The sequence below is a fragment of the Meles meles genome, chromosome 8 (genome assembly GCF_922984935.1).
Source record: "Meles meles chromosome 8, mMelMel3.1 paternal haplotype, whole genome shotgun sequence".
NCBI classification, from domain to species: domain Eukaryota; kingdom Metazoa; phylum Chordata; class Mammalia; order Carnivora; family Mustelidae; genus Meles; species Meles meles.
The window spans coordinates 99,326,993-99,347,378 of record NC_060073.1 but is presented as its reverse complement, the minus strand read 5'-3'; the positions used below and the strand labels follow the sequence as shown (position 1 = coordinate 99,347,378).

The following is a 20,386-nucleotide window of genomic DNA, read 5'->3' as shown; positions in this document are numbered from 1 at the left end:
ACTAACAACCCAGTCCCAAAACAGCTCATGTTCCAGCACTCCCCACTCACCCCACTCCAACACACAATCCCACGGCAGGCAAAGCAAAAATAACAAAAGTGTACCAACCCCAAATAACTACTAGTGCTTACCTCGTTAAACTTAAATGCTCCGCCCAAATTACAGAATAACAAAAGCTTGTAGTTAATAATCCTTCACTTTCAATGCTTCGATCTGGCCAAAGAGGGAAAAAAAATTCAAGCAAAGCAACATCACCGTCCAAGGTTAGATGCAGGGTTAAGCTAAGTAGAGCTACTCTCATTTTTACATTAGGAAAGACATTTGAACCAATGACTAAATTCCTGTGTCATCTAATTTCAGGGGTGTGTGACATGTCTTTCATGTTGGGTGATGCCTTTGAGGAAGCTTTCTCCTGCAGATGGTCTGCCACCCAGGCTTTACAATGGCTGAATTCTAGTATCTGCTCCCCCATATCTTGGCCCCAACGGAAATTCTGTCAATGTCTCCTTCCTTTGGAAGTTTATGGTTAAGAGACCTTTCCATACTAACACTTATTTTTCTCACAGAAGCTCAAATGGAAATTCAGTAGAAGATGATCTTTGGTAACACCATCTCTAGCCACGTGGCTGATCTGTACTGGTTTAAGGAAAGTGAAAGGTGGTAGGCCCTTAATTCCATATAAATGGGAGTGGCTGGCTGGTCTTCTTCTACCTATCAGACCCCTGGATTGGCCTGGGAGGCAGAAAACATTAACATATAGACTTATTCAAGAGAATTGGGATCAACCATGGTCAGATCACTCAATGAAAGAAACTTCCCCCTTAAAAAAAAAAATAACAAAACTCTCGAAGGTTATCAATGGGAAGAGAATCTCTCCATGGAACAGGGCAACAAGACCACACAGTTGGACTCTCACCTGCTGAGGGACATTTCCTCGTAAGATGCCCCACAAACAGCAGCTGCCGCCAAGTTGGCTCTTCCACCTTGGTCTCCCCTGAGGCTGTGGATAGACCTCTTCCTTAAATATCCCCTTTCATAGCTCAGACAAGGTTGAAATGCTTAACCAAGATAAAGGAAAGAAAAAATACAACAGAAATAGAAACACTGAACTCAATAAACTGGTTGACAGGCATGGCTCCTTCCCAAGCTCTTAGGCCCTTCTCATGCTCCATCTCCCATGCTGTTCCCATAAAAGGGCTCCCTCAGCATGGACTTCCAAGGAGCCCAGGGGTCTATGTCTCAGCTTCTCAGAATGGAAGGCCTAACACTGAATCCCAGAGAGGTGAAGAGTTTCCTCCTTCTTTAAGGCCCATCCACTGAGTGCTTGCTGAAAACACACCTGGCTGCTAAGAAATTAGATCATGCCTGATCACAGAAATATGCACTTTTTTCTTTACCCCTTATTTCCTTTTTTTTTTTTTTTAATTTTATTTATTCATTTGAGAGAGAGTGAGAGCATGGCAGGGAGAGGCGCAGAGGGAGAGGGAGAAGCAGGCTCCCTGCCGAGGAGGGAGCCTGATGCAGGGCTGGATCCCAGGACCCCGGGATCACGACCTGGGCCAAAAGTAGACATCCAAGCAACTGAGCCACCCAGCCCTCCCCACCTTGTTTCCCTGTGATGGTATTATTCATTTACCCCTTCCTCACTCAATCATTCAAACAATATTTACTGAGTATCCACTATGTCCCAGACACTGCATTAAGGCTACAGTGGTAAAGAAAACAGTTTCATCCCTTTCCTTAGGAGGCTTCCAGGCTAATGGACATACACTTTAAAAATAAGTATTAAAGAGTTTGTATGTTTCAAGGACACATACTTAAATGTTTATAAATGAAATGATAATAGGGGAAATATAAGGTTTCATAAAGGGAAATACAGGTTATATGAGTTCAGTGACATGTGGGAATTATTGAACTTGGGTAATGGGTACAGTAGGGTTCACTATATATTAGTTAATTTTTGCAAGAGTTTCAAGTTCCTAAAATAAGACAAAGGGTTAAAAAAAAAAAAAAGAGTGCATTGCTAGATACCAAATGAATGAGAGCCCTGGTCAGCGGATCCAGATCAAACCAGCCCTCCAGGCTCTCAGATTAGACCATGTGAACATGAAGAAGGGGAAGGCTGAGATCCTGGCCTCATGCACAGGCTCGAAGAGATGTGCATTCTGAATGATTGTAAGAGGGTCTCCGTCTCCTGGATGAGAGTTTATTCTTTCTGCCATGAGGTAGACGATGACAAGGAGAATGGCCTCAGCCTCGGTTGAGGCATATTGCTGGTAGAATCAAGAATATCTTTTATCTGAATGTCTGGCTGAACCACAAAAATAAGGGTCCATAAATGGACTAAGGAATCAGGTAAGAATTACACCTCATCTAAGTCTTTTTATAAAAACTAATTCAAACAGACATTTACCTGGACCCAAATTGGGGTTGTTATTAGGTTTATGCTGGAGTTTGTCATTAAAATATTATCAAAATGGTTGTTCCCTTGTTATAAGAATGGTTGTGTTGGTCCAATGTTTACAGATGGCATGTGTAGGCCCAGAAGGTACACACACCATCACTAGCTGTGATTCATAAGGAAAGGTGGGGAAGCAAACTGAGGAAAGGGAAGTGGAGTGGAACAAAACAAGTAGACAATTGGGGCAATTGAGGAACAGGGAGTAAACCACACCGGGACTTTGAACCACACCGGCCCAGAGAACAAGGGGGTGGAGATGAAGAAAGCAGCCTCCCGCCACAGCAGGAGGAGCAGGGCCTCGGGCAGGAACAAGCACACACTTACAGCATACCTACAAGTCCTGGAGGGTTTCAAGATGTTGCCATAGGTAAAATCAGGATGCTGAGCTTCAAACATAAAACCTTGTTGGGGCAGGGGTCCCTGGGTGGCTCAGTCAGTTAAGCCTCCGGTTCCTGATCTCAGCTCAGGTCTTAATCTCAGAATCCTGAGTTCAAGCCCACATAGGGTGTTGATCCTACTAAAAACAAAACAAAAAACATCCTTGTAAGTGGCAGGGAGGAGATTGGGATTGCTGTCCTCAGGGTCTTTCTGGATCAGGGTAGCTTAAGCACAGAGACACTAAATGCAATGCATGGCTCACATTTGCTCCCACCTAAGATGTTCTTCTGCCCATCTCTAGCCCCCTCATCCAGGAAGCCTTCCTGGATCATCCCAATTTTCAATCATTTCTCCCACACCTCGACTTACTTAACGCTTACTCTGCATCATTCATTTGGCATCTATTATTTATTACTTAAATTTATCTCATATATATATACAAGTAGATACATATACACATCTATATTTACACATATATCTACATATACACGCACACATATACATATGTACTTTCATCATCAGACTGTTGGAGCCAAGAGAGAAGAGACTATGTCTGATTTGCTAACCACTATAATGCCCACTCCCAGGAGCCCACTGCAAGGCCTAGGTGTTGCACAGAGCAGCTTAGAGGTGAAAACACCGAATTCAGTTAGAACTCCTGTGTTTTAGCCCTGGTTCTGCAATTCGCCTGAGGGCTAATTCTAGACGAGTCATTTAACCTTTCTAGGCCTTACTTTGTCCTCAGGGAAAGGGGTTAAAAATACCAATACCTTCCCATGCAATTCTCATGAGTACCAAATTAAATCATGAATTTGGTAGCACTTTGGAAAGCTCTATCCCAATGTAGAATAATGTTATTATTCTGCTCTGAGTTTTGATCAAGAGTTTTCCCTTGAATGACCATATAAACTTGGGCAAGTTCTTCAGCCTTTTTGCTCCTCCATCTGTAAATAGGAAACATAAGGCCGAAGTCACAAGTTTGTTGTAAGAATGAAATGGAAGCGCAGAGCTGATGTGGTGAGCACAATACATGACATTCAGGAGTGCTGGTTCCTTCCGCCGTCTTTCCAAGTATCTTAAACCTTCTCTGTTGTGTCCCTAGGAGTCCCCCGCACACAACAGAAGTTCAAGAAGTATTTCCTCTTCTGGGTAATGCTCCTAATGATAGTAATACTGCTGATGATTGCTACCAACTCTAGGTGAAGAGCACTCAAGGGTCAGCGAATGCCCAGCAACCCAGATTTGAATGCACCCCTTGAGCCATCCATGTGCTTTCTTCCCCTCTCCTTTAGGATGGGTGGGGTAACGGTGGGAGGAGGCCTCCAGTCTGGCAGAGGCCCCTTTAAAAATGTACCCGGGCTCCTCCTCTGCCAACCAAGTTGCTAAAAATACTACTACAGCAAAAGCTGAAATATTTGCAGAGAAAACTGAATTTCCTGCTACCCCCCACCCCCTCCATTCAAATGGGTGAAATCCTGACCTAAGAAACCCCCAGATCAGCTCCACCAGAGGCATTGGCCTCCTACATTCCACCCCCATCTTATCATGGAGTCCCTCTGTGGGCTTGAGCTGGGATGTTATGTTCAGAAAATGCCCACTCCAAGGAAGGGAAGCCGCAAGTATTGGCAAATAGCTTGCCATGTGCCTTGGCTTTTCTCTCTGCTTACGAGGACCAACTCTCTCCAAATCTCCCACCATCTGTCCCCAGATGGAATCGTATTGGACCCCAGAAGCTTCCCACTAATCCATCCCTTATCTTTTCTTTTGTCTCAAATCTCTTCCTCTGCAGGCCTTGGCTTTGACTTTGTGCCCCTCCCCTGCCAGGCTCCCTGATGGATGCAGCCCCCCTCCCCTACATGCCCAGGTTCCCTCTCTAACCTGGTCCTCTAGAGTTCACCTCCTTTCCAGGCTGCCAGTTCCTCTCCTTCAGTAGCCATGGGGGCCGCAGAGTTTATGAAATTCGAAGAAGCACGGAAGACAGCTACAGGGCTCAAGTCCAGCTGGTTAAAGGTGACCCTCCAAAAGATGACCTTGGCACCCAGGTCCTCAACCAGGCAGATAGTCCCTCAAGGGGAGTGTCATCTGGTACTCCTCTGCCAAGCTTCTGAGCTTTGCAGAGAGAGGCAGCCTGTTCCTTAAAGCAACCAGACCCAGACATTCCACACAGCTCCTGTCCCTTCTCCTCGCTCATCTATTTGAGCAGGGGCTCGGAATTCCACCCAGCCCAACTTCCTGGCGAACCCTCAGCACCTAGTCCAAAAGAGGAAGTCCTCACCAAGGAAGCATCAAGCATGCCCTTGGTACATGATGGTGAAGGGGTCCACTGTCATGCATATCTTTGGATATCAGTGGGTGGCAATGGGCCCACAGTATGTGTCTCTGTGGATGTGTGAGCAGGGCTTGTTTCTGTGCCTCTGGGTCCGTGCGTGTGTCATTTAAATGAGGCTGTACATGTAGCTGCTCCTTCCTCTGGATTATTTGAGTTTGTGTCTGTCTCTGATTCCCGTCTCTGTCTTCCTCTCTGTCTACCTTTTGCTTACCTTGGAGACTGCCCATCCTCCATGGCAAGCTCAGTGGCCAGTTCTGCGTGGGCGCCTCAAGTGGGCTGTTGCTGAAATGCTTGTTTTGAGGATAGAACTGACAGTTGCCATTTCTGCTCTCCCATGGGCCCGCCAGTGTTCAGAGACACCCTCACCCCACACAAGGGCGGCTTTTAGGAAGAGGGAAGGGCTGTGCTGCCAGTGTGGGAGTTTAGGGGTGCATGTTGTAAAGAGAACCCCCCCCTTCAGCTCTGACCAGCAGGAAGAAGGGCCCAGAGGCAGCACAGCCTGCAGAGGGATGTTGCCTAGCAACTTGGGAGACTTTATTGCAAACTCGCTAAATCCCGAATTCCTCAGCTCTAATTTGGGAAGAGAAAAGCAGAGTCCAGGCCTGATATCCATTCTGTCCCCAATTTCCTCCTTTCTTTTCTCCTCTGGATTCTAGATTTGAAGTCCAACAGGAACTGGCATAAGCTAAGGCCCCAGATGTGCCCATCATCTAGGCAAGGGGCTGAGTTCCCAGGACATCCTGCCATTTGGAGGAGGTGGGGGGATAGAGCATGTGCCAGAGACAGATTGGGGAACAGATTTTCAGTTACAAGGGTGGGTGGGTCCCAAACATGCTGGGAGAGACACCCCGATACCCCAAGCCCTGGAATCCTGGCCAGCATCCAGCTCAGTTTGGGCGACCAAGCTGACTAACCCTGTTCCCACCGTGAGTGGCCACCAGAATTTCCCTCCCACTCATTTTCCCTTTGCCAAGCAAAGCCTGTAGCCCAGTCAGGTAGGAAGGAAGCACACAACAGCCATGCTGGGACTGGCCAGGGGCTGTGGCTTCACTGCAGTGCTCTTTCAGGATTCCCTGTCCCAAGCAGAGCCACAGGACACTGTCCCCTCCTTGCTCTGTTTCTGCTCTGTTCCTCCTTGCTCAGCCTGCCTGAGCCCCCTTCCCTCCTCTGAGACCTTAGCTGAGAGACTCTCTATTTTCCTCAGACGTGGCCTACTCTATCCACTTAACACACCATGCAGCCAGCTCTCACACCCTCACAGGCTGGGGGGCCCTGGTCGCCACAGATGCTGCTGCTCCACGGTGCCCCTCCCTTATCTCCCTTTTCCAGCCTCTCACAAAGCCCACATCCTTCCTCCACCATGGACCCCAAAAGACAATGATTTTTTTGTATTTCCCAATACTAGGGCTTCGGGTATTTTTCTTCTTCCCAGGGACAAGGTGAGAGTGGCCAGTTTTATGTTTTATTTTGAAGCAATGGGTCAAGGTTAGGGAGGGTTGCCTGGGTGGCTCAGCAGATAGAGCAAGGGACTCTTGGTTTTGGCTCAGGTCACGAACTCCGAACTCCGGGTGGTGGGATCAGCCCCACATCCGGGCCCCACCCCCCCTTAGCAAGGAGTAGGCTTGTCCCTCTCCCTCTGCTCCTCCCCACCCTTGCTCTCTCTCCCCCCCCCCGCCCCCATCTCTCTCTATTTCTAAAATAAATTAATTTTTTAAAAGACATTAGGGAGATTATGGTCTGCGGAGTGGGAGGGAAGGGTATCTCTCCTAAGTATCTATGCATAAATACATACATTAGATAGACGGTAGATAGATAGATAGATAGATAGATAATAGGTAATGGGGACATCGCCGGTAGGGTCATTACCCACCTGTGTAGGCGGCGCACTGTCTGCATTTATCTGCACAGCGTGTGTACAAGGTCTGTATAGTTATTTTTTTCAGGTTGTGTCTGTAGAGTCTGCATGTAGCAGTGCGCGGTTTAGCCAGCCGGGCAGGCCACCTATGCCCATGTGGGGCTTGTGAGCTTTTGTGTTTAATGTGTGCTCACCCTCAGGTTCTGTACTGACAGCTTTCTTGGTTCCCTAGCAGAGCGAGGATGGGACTTCTTAAACGCACGTCTTAGGGGGCTTTTCTTTGAGGACTGGTGAGGGGGGGAGGAGTTAGAGGGAGCCATATTTGGGACTCTAAGTTGTGGAAGTGTGGGGAGGTGGGTGAGGGGTGCGTGGTTTTTCCACATACGGGTGGGAGGGGTGTTGTGCCCAGATGTGAGTGTGTTTGTGCCCGGGATGTCGGGGCCTCCTTCTGCCTGCGGCGGCGTACATCTGCCTGGCAGTCTGCCGCCTCAGCAAACAAGGGGGTTGAATTTGGGAGGCTGGGGTGTGTAGGAGGAATGGATGGAAGTGTGTAGGCGGAGGGGTTGGGGCAGGAGCGGGAGCGAGGCGGAGGGAGCAGGGAGGGGGCGTGGTCCTCCCTGCAAAATCCCCGCCCGCCCTGCCCGAGGCTTCTCCTGATTGGCTTCTCCACCGAAGGGCTCAGGTTACATTCGCGAGCGGAGCGGAGCGCGGGAGAGAGGACCCGAGAGCAGAGCGGCTGCTTCGGCGCTGGTCAGCGGGCACCCCAAGGCCCCAGAGTCCCCACCCTGCACCACACAGACCCCACCCCCGCCCTGCGCCAGCCTGTACCCCAGCCAAGGACCCCCAACACCAGCATGGACTGCTGCACCGTAAGTTAGAGGGCCGGGGGGACCGGCGCTCAGCTTGATCTGGGGCAAGGGGCTCCCAAGAACCCCCGGAGGGAGAGTAAGGGATGGAAGTGCATTTGAGGGTGCAGAAGACCCAGAAGCAATAAGAGGTGCCTGCTGAGACGTGGGTGGTGGGTGGTGGAAGGTACCCGCCTGACTTGGAAGCCCTAGGAAAAATGCTCCCTAACTCGCGGGGGCGTCTGGACGCGTGTCCGCCAGGCAGTCCAGGTTGGACCCGGGACTCTGCAGGGCTCCGCAGCAGCGAAGCTGCAGGTTAGACGAGAAGAGGAACTTCCCCCAGAGAGACGCTGTAAACTGTAGCGAAGCTGCGGCGACTCCTTTCGGTCTCCTTTCCCCTAGCTTTCGCCTTCACCCTATTCCCCATCCCACTGCCGCCGCCGTGGGTGGGCAGACAGGATGATCTCCGTGACCCTCGCGCACTGTACAGCGCAAGGCGGGGGGTAGGGGGGACAGTCAGTTCATATTGGTTAGCTTAGGACTGATGATGGGCAGCAGAGAGCCTAGTCAGTGTGGTTCTGGGGAGGGGTTGGCCCGTCCCCCAAAGCCTTCTAGCCCCGGAGGGGGCTGGGTGAAGTGACCGCGAGAGAGCCCTGCTGGCGAGGCAAGGAAGTGTCTGCAATTTGTCAGCGCCCACACGGAGACCTGGATGCTGCGAGTGCCTGATGCCAAAGTAGGTTGCTGTTAAGGTGACTTGGGTATGAGAGCGCCTGGCCCAGGACCTGGCTCTTTGCACACTAGAGGAGTACAGTGATCATACATATATCAAATGTGTTTATTTTTAATTTTTAATTGCTATTTATTTTTAGCCCCTATATATGGAGAAAGGCTATTCCAAAGTCCGTGCATTCTTTGTCATTCAGTCAGCCCAGCTAATGATACGAGGTATAATGACTTTACCTGCTCCCTACCCTCCACCTTATGGCTTACAAAAGAAAAAAAAAGTGAGGTTTTGGAAGGAAAGAATAACCCAGTTTATAAGAGGTGAAACTTCCCTATGTCTGGGTACCAAGAGGCAGAAAGAACTTAGAGGTAAACCATTGTGGTTGTTATTATGATTTGGATTCATTAACATCAATAATATTGGTCAATTTGTGATTGTTTACCATGTGTCTGACTTTATATTTAATCATCAAAACAACCCTGTGAGGCTCTGTCCCAGATCTGCAGGGCTAAAAGACTAAGCGAGAGACAGCACCATGGTCAGATTGTGTGGGGCGGGGGAGATAAGAAAAAAGAGAAGAGGTGACAGGGGCTGATGGCTGGGGCAGAGAGCTGGTACAAGGCTGGGACTGAGCATCTTCCTACCCCATCCCCATTCTGTGGAGGTGGACAGAGCTGGAAGGGACCTGGGACACGCAGAGAACAGAGTGCATCTGGGGTCTAGAGGCAGGACTGTCTTTTTTTTTTTTTTTTAAGAAAGCTCTATGCCCAACCCCCTCGATGTCAACCCCCTCTTGCATGAGCCAGCCAGTTACCCCAAGGCAGAGCCCTCTTTATCTTTCTTTCTGGGGCTCTCCTTGCTGACCATCTGACCTGGTGTATGCTAAACACTTACTCCTACCTTATCCTTCTTGCCCCTTGGTAAGGAAGCTCAAACAAAAATGAGAAGAAAACAGTTTTTGTTTTGTTTTTTTTTAAGACACAGAGCTGCTGATTCAAATGTACCAGTTGCTGATTTACACAGTCACATATATATGACTTCCCTCCATTCACTTAATATGAAGAGCAAAGAGACATTTTTTTGGATCCCACTCCTTTCTTTTACTTAGTCTGGTTGACTTGGTCTAGGCTGAACTCATAGAAATAATTACCTGCCCTGAGGCTTCTGAATCCCATCCCAATTTGTTAGCTCTGTGGCCTTGGTTAAGTTACAAAATGTCTCTGAGGCTGTTTTTGATCTCTAAAGTGGGGATTAAGTGAGGTAATGTGTGCAAAGCACGAGGCCTAGCATATAGTAAGCAATAGGCAGGGATAATTTTCATAAAAAATTTTATTTATTTATTTATTTGAGAGAGAGATAATGCAAGAATGGGGTGAGGAGCAGAGGGAGAAGCAGACTCCCCACTGAGCAATGAGCCCTGTGCAGGACTCAGTCCTGGGACTCCAGGATCATGACCTAAGCCAAAGGCAGATGCTTAACTGACCGAGCCACCCAGGCGCCCAGGCCTTTAGGATTGGGGACCTAAAGGATTTATCCCTCTAGGCCAAGTTCCATTGCAGCTGAAGAAACTAAGACCCCCCCCCCCCCCCCGCCCCAGGTGAAGTGGTATGCCCACTTGGGACCAGAAGTCATGGTTCCTGTTTGACCCTCTAGAGCACGTTTTCACCTCTGTTTCATACGGAGCTCTCAGGCTTTGGAAGGCACCAACCCAAAGCCGTGACCCTTCCTGGATTCCATTTATTCTCTCTCTGGTTCTGCCTGTGGACAGACCATTTAGCAGCTCTGCCCTGAGAATTCAGCTGGAGGGAGAAGGAGCTGTCCTGGGGGAGGAGCAGTGTGTTGGGTAGCTCTGCCTGTTGTTCCAGGTTTCCATTCTGGATCTGGCTGAGGTGGGTAGAGACAGCAGGTCAGCCACAGCGTGGCTGGGAAAGAGACCCCTTCCTCCATAGTTGCTGGCCAAGGATAGGTGGGTCAGGGATGGGTTGGTTGGTTTGTTTTAAATCACTGTTCCCTAAGGATATCCCAAGAGAGGAGTGAGCTTTGAGAATCAAGGAACCTGAAAGAGTTGTTTCTGATTACAGGTGGAGAATAAGAGGTCAGAGAGAGAGAGTGCTAGACCTGCAGAAGACAAAAAGAATGCCAATCCCGTCCACAACCATATTGGCTCTTAATAATTCTGTTCAACTGCATTTAAATCAGTTGTGTGCATCTTGAGCACAAATGGCAGGACTGTGAAGTTCAGCATTGTGAAGTATGATTTTTAAAGCAGTAGAAGTCCTTGGGTGGGGGTGGGGGGCATAAAGACAATGCCCAGAAGCCAGAGGGTCAGATCAAAAGAGAAATGCCTTTTTAACTCCATAGTAACCCTCTGCATCGCAACCCACATTAGTGCTGTGCATAATTTTTTTCTATTTATTTATTTATTTATTTATTTTTCAGCGTAACAGTATTCATTGTTTTTGCACAACACCCAGTGCTCCATGCAACACGTGCCCTCCCTATTACCCACCACCTGGTTCCCCCAACCTCCCACCCCTGCCCCTTCAAAACCCCCAGGTTGTTTCTCAGAGTCCATAGTCTCTCATGGTTCGCCTCAGTGCTGTGCATAATTTTAAGCAAGAAAGGGGCTCAGAGACTGAGGCCCTCTCCATTCCAGAGCCTTACTGCTAAAATCAATACCATCAAGTCCCTAACCTTTGCTTGTCTCAGCTAGGGTAGGCTGTGGGAGACAGAAACCTGAAGCCTGGGGGTGGATGTGATTATTATAGGCTGAACCATAAGAAATTGAATTTTGGGGGTTTTTTGGCCAACAGAAACAACTATTTCATATCAACTTATTAATTAAAAGAATCATCATAATCGCTACCATTTATTGAGCAACTAGATTGTGCCAGAGAGTGGATGTATATCATGCTGTTTATTCTTTCTCACAACCCACAGAGTAGATACGATGATTTGGATTGCAGGTGAAGGAGCTGAGACAAGAAAGCATTAGGTAACGAGAGGAAGAGCTTGGCTCATTTTCTTGACTGCCTTTGCTTATCCTACGGCATAGGGGTTGAAGATATACTCTGAACTGACATGCAAGGGTCTGAATCTTAGGTCCACCAGTAACTATCTGTACGACTTCATGCAGGTTTATAAACACTTGAATCATCAGTTTTATTAGAGGTAAGCTAGGATGACAATAAAAGGTGCGTCATAGCTTTGCCGGGACTAAATAAAATAATGTCTGTAAAACATTGTGTTACTGTGCCTGGAACAAGAGAAGTACTTAATGGGTAGCTATTGTCATAACGCCTTTCTTTTAGAGCACACAACACCAAGGGCTTCTTGCTCCTCCTTATCTTTCCTTTGTCCTTTTTTGGAGTGAAGCCTTTTCTCTGTAGCTTCTTCCAGACCACCTCCTCTCTGCTGTGTTTGAGTACCTCCAGGGGAACACTGGAAAAGGAAGAATCACTGGCAAAGCAGTCTCTGGGCCTCTAGCCCTAGGTGGAGGGAGGCTGACTCATGGTTAGCCCACCTACACCCTAATTCCAGCTTTGAGCCCTGATGTGATCTTGCCTACGGAAGGGACTGGCCTGATCCTTCTACACCCTGTCCCAGGGAATCCTGGACTCAGAAGGGGCCCTTCTGAGCTGGAGGCACCCTCTGAGGACGTGGGAGGAGCAGCCACGTCCAGGAGTCCCTGCCGCTGTTTACTTTGCTCCTCCCAGCCCACCCTCCATCAGCTCTGCAGCTCTCCAGCTTAGCGGATGGTGATGGACCCTTCCCTCACTTAGGGCTATTTGGCTGCCTTGTATCCCCATTCCACCGTGCACGACTCTTTCCTGAGTTGGAAACCCAGCTGCTCAGCTGACCCTGACCCTAACTTTTTGCTTACCTCTCTCCAGAAGGGACACACACACACACACACACACACACACACACACAGCAGCGTGCACAGCCCTTGCTCAGCTATTTCTCCACGCCCGCAGCTCCCCTCTCTGCGCTTCCCACTCGCGCGTCGCCCTCATCCCCGGCCCCCCACGGCTCTACTCCTACCCCACCCTCGCGGGGTCTCAGCCCAGTCACCCCACGAGTACCCCCTGCCCCGCCCCCAGGAGAGCGCGTGCTCCAAGCCGGACGACGACATCCTAGACATCCCGCTGGACGATCCTGGCGCCAACGCAGCCGCTGCCAAAATCCAGGCGAGTTTCCGGGGCCACATGGCGCGGAAGAAGATAAAGAGTGGAGAGCGCGGCCGGAAGGGCCCGGGCCACGGGGGAACGGGCGGAGCTGGGGGCGCCCGGGGAGGCGCGGGCGGCGGCCCCAGCGGAGACTAGACCAGGTGAGGCGGGCGGGGCGCGGTGGGCGGCAGGTTCCCCCCTTCCCAAACCTGGGGCCTGCTCAGAGCGGCCCCGCTCCCCCCACGAAGGAGCCCGAAGACTCCGGGCGGGCTGCGGGGTGGAGAGGGAGCTGAGGGTGGGGGACTCACGTCCGAGACCTGGAGTGGGTGGCCAGGAGGAGGCTGAGGGCGCTTCGGGTCCCCAGAGCTCACCTGTTCCTCTCTCTCCTCCCTTCCTTCTGCCCCGCCCTGGACGAAGAACTGAGCATTTTCAAAGGTAATGAATACGACTCGGAAGCGGGTGGGAGGCCTGAGGTTGGGGGGGAGAGGAAAGGACCAAATCCCCCACCCTTCCCTCTGTCCGCCCTCACCCCCTCCCAGCCTGCGGGTTTTCTGATACATCAGGACGCCCGAGGCTGCGACAGGGACACACCTGGACCAACACAGAAACGCAGCCACCCGCGTTTGGCTGCACAAACCCGGCCCGAGGCTATAAACACAGTGCGGCGCACACACGCGCTGGCCGCGGGCTTGTTTCGGCCCAGTGGCTCGCGTGGGGGTTCTGGGTGACCAGGGCCTCCTGGCGCTCCCCGCCCCAGTGTCCTGGTTCAGGAAGGGAGAAGGAAGGGGGAGAGGAAGTACCGGGGAGGGCAGGTGCTCAGACCTTCTCTGTCCTCAGTTGCCGAGGAGAGATGGATGCCGCGTCCCCTTCGCAGTGACGAGACTTCCCTGCAGTGTTTGTGATCCTCTCCTTCCCACCAGCCTGCCAGCTTCAGGAGCCCTCCCTGCGTCCCCAGAGACCCCCTCTCCCAGGCAGGCTCCGTCGAGGAGTCGCTGAGTCCGTGCCCTTTTAGTTAGCCCTCCAGTCTAATATGGTCCCCATTCGCCCGTCCTTCCCACCCTAACCCCAAACCCCGCGCTCTCACATCTTCCTTCTTTTGCTTCTCGCCCACCTCTGACCGCACCCCGCATGCAGCTCTGCCTCCGCAGCCTCCGTGCACTTCCCTGCGCGCACTGCGGAGGGCGCCCTAAGCGTCGCCCAAGTACACTCACTTAAAAAAGAAAGAAAGAAAGAAAAGTCCTTTCGTTCTGTACTCAGATAAAGGGGGCGCTCTGCGTGTCCGTGCTGTTCGCGCCCCAGCCTAGCCCCAGAACTTTGGCTCTGGGGTGAGGAGAGAGGGAAAGAGGGTTTTTATGGTGTTGAATACCTCCTGCTTCGATCGTGAGGGAAAGTACCAAGTACCTATTTCGCACCCCAGCCCACGCCTGCCTGTAATCTGCTTCCCCTCTCCAGCTCTCCTGTTGTTTATGCAAACGCCGACCGCCTGGGAGGCTCGGTAGGAGGAGTCTGCCGCGGCCCCGCCCCCGCCCTGCTAGCCCCGCCCCCCGCCGGGCTCCTGGGGCTGTGGCCCGAAGGATTTTTATCTCCGTGTGTGCATGTGACCGTGCTGGGTTGGAATGTGAACAATAAAGAGGAATGTCCAAGTATTAAGAGGGTGCCGGAGGGAAGGGAGTTTGGGTGCACAAGGCCATCGCCTGAAGCTTGAGCAAATTTCACTTGATCAAACCAAGAAGTAGAGGCGAGGAGGGGGGAATAGGGGAAGAGGACCTTGTTAAAACCTACTTTCATGGAGCCAACCAAACTTCCCACCTACAGCACCTCCTCTAGGACTCCAAATCCATTCCTTCTTCTACTGGTGATACTCTTTGTGCCGCCTCGAGGAATTTGCTATGCCGGCTGAAAGAAGAGCGAGACAATATAGTGCCCAAAGGCTTTAATTCTTGATACTCCCCCGCAAGGATGGGGCGGGGGAATCAGACAACCATAGGGAGCTTGGACTTGGTGGTCGTCACACTGTTGGCAGAGGGCGGCCTCTCCAGGAGCCCTTTGCTAGAATCAACTCTCACGGATGTTTGCTCAGAAATCCCAGGTGCAGTGGCATCCTCCCTGATAGAAGAAAATTTTATAGTGAAGGCTGGGGGTATCCCTCAAGGGACCCCCCACCAATTCTCTAAACTAAAGACTTGAAATTTTTACCTTGCATGAAAAATCATCTGTGGAATTTGGGCTGAAATGAAGATTCCATGCCCCATAAACACACACACACACACACACACACACACACACACAGAGCTTCAGGAGGGATAGGAAGGAGCCAGAATCTGAATGTTTAAGAAGCTCCTGGGTTTTTTTTGTCCAGATAATCTGAAGACCACACGTGGTGAAATATTGCTCTGAGCCCTCTTCTGGACCCCATGACTGACCGCTCACGTGGGTGACCAAGGCAGCTTTTCCCACACAGAACTAAACTTGGTTGAAGTCTCAGGACAAATGCAACTCTTGTATATGTATATGAAAAGGCCTTAAAAGCTGAAAATTCTTTTAAGTATGAGGAGGGTGAGGGAAGCCGTGAACCAAGTCCTCCGCCCTATGTCTTGCTCACAGGCAAGTGCACTTGCTGTACCTGCCACCCCCACCACCAAATCCCAGAGCTGAGCAGCACTCCTTACCCCCAAACAACCTGAAAGATGTCAGAGTTTGAGGGCTGAAGTCACCTACTCATAACCCAAGCCCTTTTCTCCTTTTCCCCTTTTCTGTGACACCCCTCCCCCGCCCAACCCTCCTGCTCACCGAATGTCACTACCCCCATATGTCTCCTTGGGCTTCTTCCTCCTCTCTTTCTGGAACTTTATCAGGCAGAACACAGCGACTGACAGGAACAGCACACCCAGGAGCACCCCAATCACAGCCCCAGCCATTCGGCCTTTGGATGGGTCTAAAGGGGACACAAGGAACTCAGAGGAGCAGATCTTGCTTGCCCCTGCTCAGATGTCTCATGCAGCCTTCCCAGCCTGGGCCTGCCAGCTAGACCTCTACCCAGCATCCCCTACCAGTCACAGAGAGGGTCAGCTCACAGGACGCACTGCCCATCTGGTTGGTGGCCACACAGCGGTAGGTTCCAGAATTGGTCAGGGAGAGATTGGTGAGAATGAGCTGGCCAGACACCTCATCTAGAGGGTAAAGAGGAAGGGTTCCATCATTCATTCAACTCACAGGGAGCGCCTACTATGATGAAAGCATATTTCATTACATCCTTACCACAATCCTGTCAGGAAGGGACTAATCTCCTTTATTAGGGGGGACGGTGGCTCCGAGAAGGAAAGTAATCATTTGAGGCGACCCCGAAAGGAAGTGCCAAAGCCACTGCCACTTCTGTGCTCTTTCCACCCTGCAAAGCCGCCTGAAAGGCGAGGGGGAGAGGGCACACTCATGGAATTGGAATGATATGCTTACTGGCTGATGGCAGGTTCCTGACTGGGATGGAGGGAAGGCTTGATTGCTAGAAACAGTATCTTCTGGGGTGGCCCAAAGCTCCCCCAAATGTTTCACTAAGCTTCTTACCCTCCCTTTAGAAGGCAGAACCCACACCAGATGATCTGGGGGGCTCTCTGTATTGATAAAGGGTGTGCTAGGGCTGGGGTAAGGGACAGAGCACTGGAACAAGCATGAGAAGGCTGAGAAGCCAAGGCTTTTACCCATTTATCCAAGACACTGACTAAATGCTTCAGGCCAGTCCTTGCTACTCTGCCTCAGCTTCCTCTCTGGGAAGCTTGGAAGTGATCCACGACCCTTAAGAAATCCTCAAAAGTGGGAATCATAAAAGACCCCCCACCTTCCATTGTCTTCCAAGATCCCAGGAGTCCATGTAACTTGAGAAATGCTTCCAGGAGCACAGAGCTACAGATGGCAGGAAGACAGATAGGAGGGAACAATACAGGCACCAGGAAAGAAGAGGGAAAGGTACAGCCCCCTGTCTCAGACCCACAGGCACAGAACTGAGAAGTGAGGGGACTTGGAGTTTAGAGATCAGATTTGCCCACGTCCTCAGTCCAGTCTTCCCCAGTGCCCTGGGCCCTTACCTTGCACCATACCGCCAGGAGAAGGTGTAGAGGAAGATCCAAGGCGTACCCAGTTGTACACTGGCCGGGGGGCTCCCTGGGAAGAGCTGCATTTCAGTGCAGCAGAGCCCCCCACAGAGGTCTGACCACTCTTACTGCACAAGGGACTACTAGGGGGCACTGCAAAAATCAAAGAAAGTACCTCAGCCATCTTTTAGCTCCACCCCACCTCCCCATTAAGTGCTAGATTTCCTGCTCTGGCATTCCCACCAAACGGTAGCCCACTTCTGTCCACATTCCACTGCATCCCCAGGAAATGATCGCCACTACTGGAAATTCTGATTGTTAGAAAAGTCTTCCTCATGTTGAGCCAGAATCTGTGTTAATATAATATCTACCCATTTGGTCCCGATTTCTGCTCACAAAGAGAAATGAAAAATCTCTCCTCCACAGGACAAGCCTTCAGATATTTGAAAGCAGTTGTAACACACCTCCTAAGTCCTCACTTTTCCATCTAGACATCCCCAGTCTCTTTAATAGTTCCTGTCTGCTCATCTCTGAGCAGGTTCTGGGTTGGAGTGAGCTGGAAACTGCACAGAAGGTTGGTGCCTAGTAACAGGGGCCCTTGTTCCTTTCATGCACACTCCCTTTCTCTGCCACTGACCTGAGGAGAGACAGAATCTGAGCTGCAAATGGGATGTCCCCTCAAAGATAGGGTTGTTGGGGGGGCATAACTCAGATCTGTATATGGGAAAGGCTTTCTCTCTCTTGAATCTTTTGTGACTAGGGACTGAGGGAGGAGACCTCTCCCTCTATCTTTGTGGAGGAATGGAGGACTTTGGGAAGGAGGTATTTCCCCCTTGGGGTCCCCAGTGCAGTGTGTGCTTGGGGTAGAAATCAGGGGTCTGGGGGGCAGGGAGGACTTAGCCAGGTCAGTGCAATCTTTCAGGGTACACGGGTGGCTGCTGGGTCCCCAGCCTGCCTTACCAAGCACAGTAAGGTTGATTAGCCCCACCCCATTGGTGTAGAAATCTGGAGGGTTGTTAACTTGGCAGATGTAGGTTCCGGTGTCTGTGGGGTCGACATCAGTCAGTTTCAGGGTGGCCACCCCTCCTGTGGGGGGGTTCTGAAGCAGGCTGGCCCTCTTTGCCTTAGAACCAGTTGGATAGAGATGGCCATTGGTGAAGTACAGAATCTGGGGAGAAGCAGAAGACACACATACGTGTCTTTTTCTGCCTGGTGTCAACTGTACAGTCCTTCGAAAGCAGGTATAAGAAGGTATTAGAGGCTCCTCCTTTATACCAGACAGGGAAGCTAATGCTCTGAAGCCAGAACAAGCAAGGTCTCTCTGTCCCCAAATACCATCCCTTCCCAAGTGCTAAATGAACTAGTTTTACTGCTTTCAGCTAAGTATGGCTCCAAATTTGCAGGGATTGGGGTGGGGTGGGGGAGCGGATTAATGCAAATATTCCTGGAAGGGACATCATTTGATCTTACTAACAATCACCAAAGCTGAGCGTCATTTGGCTTATTAACTGAAACAGGGATAGGAGAGTTGCTTATAGGAGTTAGGGGAGAGAGGGAGAGAGGTTGGATATACAGAGCCATATATGGGATTCGGAGTCATGCAGACTGTGGTCCTAAGAACATCTAGAAAGAGACCACTCATTTTTTCATCCAAGCATCCTGGGTGTGCTGATCCCCAAACCCAGCCTCCCTGACCAGCACCCTCATCCTGGGTGGGCCCTCTGTTTCAGCCTCTCCCAGCCAACCCCACTCCAGCCAACAGCTCTCAGCTCACGGGATGGGACTCAGACATGGGCTTCCCAGGCTGCACAAAGCTCCACTCCAGGGCGAAGTTGTCTCCCACTGACGTGCTGTAGCTGCAGGTCAGCTCTGCGGTCTTGCCCGCGGGGGTGCTCAGGGGTTCCGCGGGGACCTTCACCTCCACAGCTAGCCCGGGGCCTGCAGGACGAAGAGGGAGGGGAGGCTGGTGGAAGAAGCGCTCGCATGGCTCCAGGCCCCGGGCTGGGGTGGAGTGGAGGCCCGGCCCCAAATCCCGGTGGGGGGTGTGGGGGTCCGGCCCAACACGCGGCTCCCAAGGCCCGGGGTTTGGTTGGGGGCCTCCCTCCCTCCTCCGGAGCTCAGCTCCTGGTCCTCAATCACTCCCCTCTCGAAACCTGAGGTTTCCGGAGGGAGGAGCACACATCTCGGCTGGGTTTTTGTGGGTTAAAGGACGGAGACTGGGCCAGGTATGAGGGTGTGTTTGTCAGGGAAAGGAAAACAATAGTCCGGTGGTGGTTAAACCCTCCCGGGGAGGCCGGATTTGCCCGCCCGGCTTGCGTGACTGTGTCCTTCATCTGCCAGGCCTTCCGCCGCCTTCGATGCCCTCTCCCCATCCCCGCCGGCAGCACCCCCAGCCCGCCCCACGGGACTGAGCCGGCCCCCCACAGCCGGGAGGCCAGGCCTCTGCCCCCAGTTCAGCCCAACCTCCTCACCTCCTAGGCAAACGAAGCCCAGCAGGGCCCCGCAGAGGATGGGCCCCTGAAGCCGGGCCATGACCGAGTCCAGCTGTCTGGAGGTCCGTCTGGGTGTCTGGGTCTGGGCGAGGGAAGGCAGCGCCCAAAGGGTAGCCTCCTTGTGCAGGGTAGCAGCGAGACTGGCTATCTCAGAGCAAACAAGGGGAGAGGCCACTGCCCTCAGGTAAGGAAATGCTCCTCCCTCCTCCAGCCCCAATACTGGAATCATCCTAGCCTCACTCCCTTCTTCCTTCCTCTTCCCCCCAGTTTCTGAAACTGTCAGGTCCCACCTGGGGAAAAGAGCAGGGCTTGGGCGGGCACCTCACGGGAAGGGATCAGATCTGGAGTGATCTGTAAACAAAGAGTGGCTCCAGAAGAAGAGGGAGGCATTTTAATAACCTGAGTTGGCAAATGGACATCACTATTTTGGGGTCCAAAACTTTTGTGAGCCCAGGCAGAAGACCCTTTCTGACCCCTTCAGAGATTCTTATCCTTCCTAGCCCTTCTTTTGTCTGAGATCCCTTCTTGGGCACCTGTATCAGGCTTGCTGAGGTAGGAGTCTCCATGGAAACCACAGCCACCTCCCCACTCCCGGAGCCACTCCTTGTCTCAGCAGAGAAACTGAGTCTTGGAGGAGACCCCACCTTGATAGGACAGGGGTGGCAGAATTGGAGTACAGGCCTGCACCCTGCCCTATGTCCAGCTTTCCCTCACTGCACTGGAGGGCAAGAAGATGTGTTTGTTAAGGACTCAGTGGTCTGGGAGAGGGAGGAACAAGTCAGGTTTCTCCCTCCTGCCCTTAAGAGGAAGCTGGCGATTGAGACCCACACCCCAAGTCTGTGAGCACCCTTAGCAGAAAGGGCACCAGGTTTCAACCCTTTCCCACTCCGAGTGGGTCAGGGTCTTCCCGGCCTCAGACTTTTTGTGTCCTCGCCATGATACCTGAGAGCTAATGACATTTTTATTTATTTTTAAGATTAATTTATTTTAGGGGCGCCTGGGTGGCTCAGTGGGTTAAGCCGCTGCCTTCGGCTCAGGTCATGATCTC

At 51.5% G+C, this 20,386-nt stretch overlaps 2 protein-coding genes across 3 annotated transcripts; one reads left to right on the top strand and one right to left on the bottom strand.

Moving 5' to 3' along the window:
- The first annotated feature begins 7,709 nt into the window (after positions 1-7,709).
- Positions 7,710-14,407, top strand: NRGN (neurogranin). Its single transcript, XM_046017086.1, has 4 exons — positions 7,710-7,892; positions 12,696-12,922; positions 13,179-13,196; positions 13,599-14,407. The coding sequence occupies exons 1-2, from the start codon at positions 7,878-7,880 to the stop codon at positions 12,915-12,917; spliced, it is 237 nt and encodes a 78-aa protein (XP_045873042.1). The 5' UTR covers positions 7,710-7,877; the 3' UTR covers positions 12,918-12,922; positions 13,179-13,196; positions 13,599-14,407.
- Positions 14,013-20,306, bottom strand: VSIG2 (V-set and immunoglobulin domain containing 2). Of its 2 annotated transcripts, XM_046017084.1 has the most exons (7): positions 19,318-20,306; positions 18,621-18,784; positions 17,807-18,014; positions 16,841-16,999; positions 15,812-15,931; positions 15,552-15,696; positions 14,013-14,867 (listed from the first exon to the last, which is right to left on the bottom strand). In XM_046017084.1, the coding sequence occupies exons 1-7, from the start codon at positions 19,565-19,567 to the stop codon at positions 14,735-14,737; spliced, it is 1,179 nt and encodes a 392-aa protein (XP_045873040.1). In that variant the 5' UTR covers positions 19,568-20,306; the 3' UTR covers positions 14,013-14,734. The 2 variants fall into 2 exon arrangements, with proteins under 2 accessions (XP_045873040.1, XP_045873041.1); XM_046017085.1 differs by lacking the exon at positions 15,552-15,696.
- Between the last annotated feature and the right edge of the window lie 80 nt (positions 20,307-20,386).